At 39.9% G+C, this 2,260-nt stretch overlaps 1 protein-coding gene across 1 annotated transcript; it reads right to left on the reverse strand.

Moving 5' to 3' along the window:
- Positions 1 to 921: 921 nt before the first annotated feature.
- Positions 922 to 1,262, reverse strand: LOC132233444 (large ribosomal subunit protein P1-like). Its single transcript, XM_059694188.1, has 2 exons — positions 1,130 to 1,262; positions 922 to 1,076 (listed from the first exon to the last, which is right to left on the reverse strand). Exons 1-2 carry the CDS (start codon positions 1,260 to 1,262, stop codon positions 922 to 924), a joined length of 288 nt encoding a protein of 95 aa, XP_059550171.1.
- Positions 1,263 to 2,260: the final 998 nt, after the last annotated feature.

Here is a 2,260-nt window from a genome sequence, read left to right on the forward strand (position 1 = left end):
ATGGCAAGAGTTCCTTCTTTTTTACCGAAGTGTAGTATTCCATTGTGTAGGTGTACCACAGATTTTTAATCCACTCATCTGTTGATGGGCACTTAGGCTGTTTCCAAATCTTAGCTATGGTGAATTGAGCTTATGCTTTTACTCTTTAAATGAGAGATATCCTTTCAAAGTATTTACCCCAAAGATATTTCAATTATACAAAAATACATATGCACAAAGTATTCCATTACAATGATATTTATAATGGAGAAATACTGAAAATAACGTAAGTTCTCACACATGAAAAATTATTTGAAAATACTTGGTTTGGCTATGAAATTGATCACTATGTATGAGTAAAAAGAGAGGGACATCTTCATGAAGTGAAATGGAGGGATTTCTAGGATTTATTAACAAGAAAAATACAACTGAATATAAGTTTATATTTTTATATAAAATGATGAGGTTTTGTTAAAATGAAGAAAAATGAGAAAATATACAGCATTTATTTATTTTTCCAAATGGAAACACAAGAAGGGCAAACAAGAAACTAATGACAGGGTATATAAATGCTATTTGTGCTTTTCTTGTAACTGTCCTGTGAATTTGAAACTATAAAAAAATAAGACTTGAAACAGATGTAGCTGGAAAATTCAGAAAAGCAGAGTGGGATTTTTTGCCCACTATCAGTGCTGAGAAGACAGAAATACCCTCACTTCAGGAATCTCTTAAATAGAATATTTTTCATTTCTTTAGAACAGCAAACAGTTCTTAAAAGTAGTTTTTCCTCCCACATATTGCCTAGTATATACTATAAATAATAGAAAAAAGAATGTTAATCATAGTCAGATTAATTAAATATAGACTGACACATCTGTTTTAATTTATACTTTTTTTTTCTTTCAGAGTTCAGCTTTATATTGAACGTGTTACAAAAGCAGTTTAGTCAAAAAGACCAATATCTATGTCATCATCAGACTCCTCAGATTCTTCTTTTTTTGCTTCCACTTTCTTCTCCTCAGCTGGGGCAGCAGTAGTGGAGGGGGAAGGATCTCTTGCTGGTGCAGCACAAGTTGCAGGGGCAGGCCCACCAGCCCCTACATTGCAGTTGAGACAATGTTGACATTGGCGAGAGCCTTTGCAAACAAACCTGGCCAGAGAGGTTCAACCTTTACACCAACTGCTTTAGTGAGGGCATTGATCTTATGCTCCATCACCATCACTTCATCATCGTTCAGAATAAGGGCCGAGTAGATGCAGGTGAGCTCCAAGACGGAGGCCATTGCCGGGGTCCAACCCCAGCAGGTCCAGGGGTTCCCAAAGGCGTAGACGGAGTCGGCGAAGAAGGAAGGACACGGAGACAGCGTTCAGTTGATCAGCAGCCTAGCCAGGATCTCCAGCCAAGTTCTGGTCTCGATCTCCAGAGAGGTTCTGCTTAGGATATCCAGCCAGGTTCTGTAGCCATGTTCCCTTGCTAGGTTCTCCAGCCAGGTTCTGTCTGAGATCTCCAGCCAGGTTCAGTCACCAGGTTCTAGTCAGGTTCTCTTGCCAATTTCTGTAGTCAGGTTCAGTCCAGGATCTTTTGCCATGTTCTCTCCAGCAAAGTTCTTCTGTCTCCAGGCTCCATGTAGGTTCTGTCTTCTGAATTCTCTTCTAAGCTCTGTCTCTTTCTGTCTTGTTACATCTGTATTTATACCAGTTGATTCAATCCCATCAATCTCTATTCCAAAGGTTAGGGTGTTTCTTATCTCCATTCCAGGGAGTAAAGATTATGTAGTTTAAGCATAATTGTTCGTAGTTAAAGTGATTAATTACCCGCCTGGCACTTAGTTGAGGGGTTTTATTCCCTCCCTAACTTCAGGGGAAAATCCCTACCTGGGGATTCAACCTTTCTCGGAGAGGTGACCTTGGTTAAAACACAGCGCCAAGAAGGTGAGCAAACATATTAAGAACCGTATGCCATATATGCCAGGTCCCTTGAAACAGCAAGCATGGACCGGCTCCCGGCAGGCCATGGTGAGGGCGAGCTCTGGAAGAGCGCTGCCAGGAGCAGTGTTAGTCACCTGATGAAGGGAGGGCCTCACCCACTGCAGCCTTAGCATCCTTGGAAGAAATGAGCACCTTACCAGTAGCTGGAGAAAACTAGTTTCCACAATTTTCAGTTGTTTGCCTCAAGAGCTTTTGGCTTTAAAAATATTAAACTATATGTAATTAATTTCATTTTTAATTCTATCCTATATAATAAAAGACTAATATGCAAATAGACTGAATGGCAGAACAA

The sequence above is a fragment of the Myotis daubentonii genome, chromosome 1 (assembly GCF_963259705.1).
Source record: "Myotis daubentonii chromosome 1, mMyoDau2.1, whole genome shotgun sequence".
NCBI lineage: Eukaryota > Metazoa > Chordata > Mammalia > Chiroptera > Vespertilionidae > Myotis > Myotis daubentonii.

Coding starts and splice junctions, on each gene's coding strand:
- LOC132233444 (XM_059694188.1), bottom strand. CDS start 1,262: ATGGCCTCCGTCTTGGAGCTCACCTGCATCTACTCGGCCCTTATTCTG. Junction 1,077..1,129: donor GGTTGAACCTCTCTGGCCAG/GTTTGTTTGCAA, acceptor ACTGCAATGTAG/GGGCTGGTGGGCCTGCCCCT.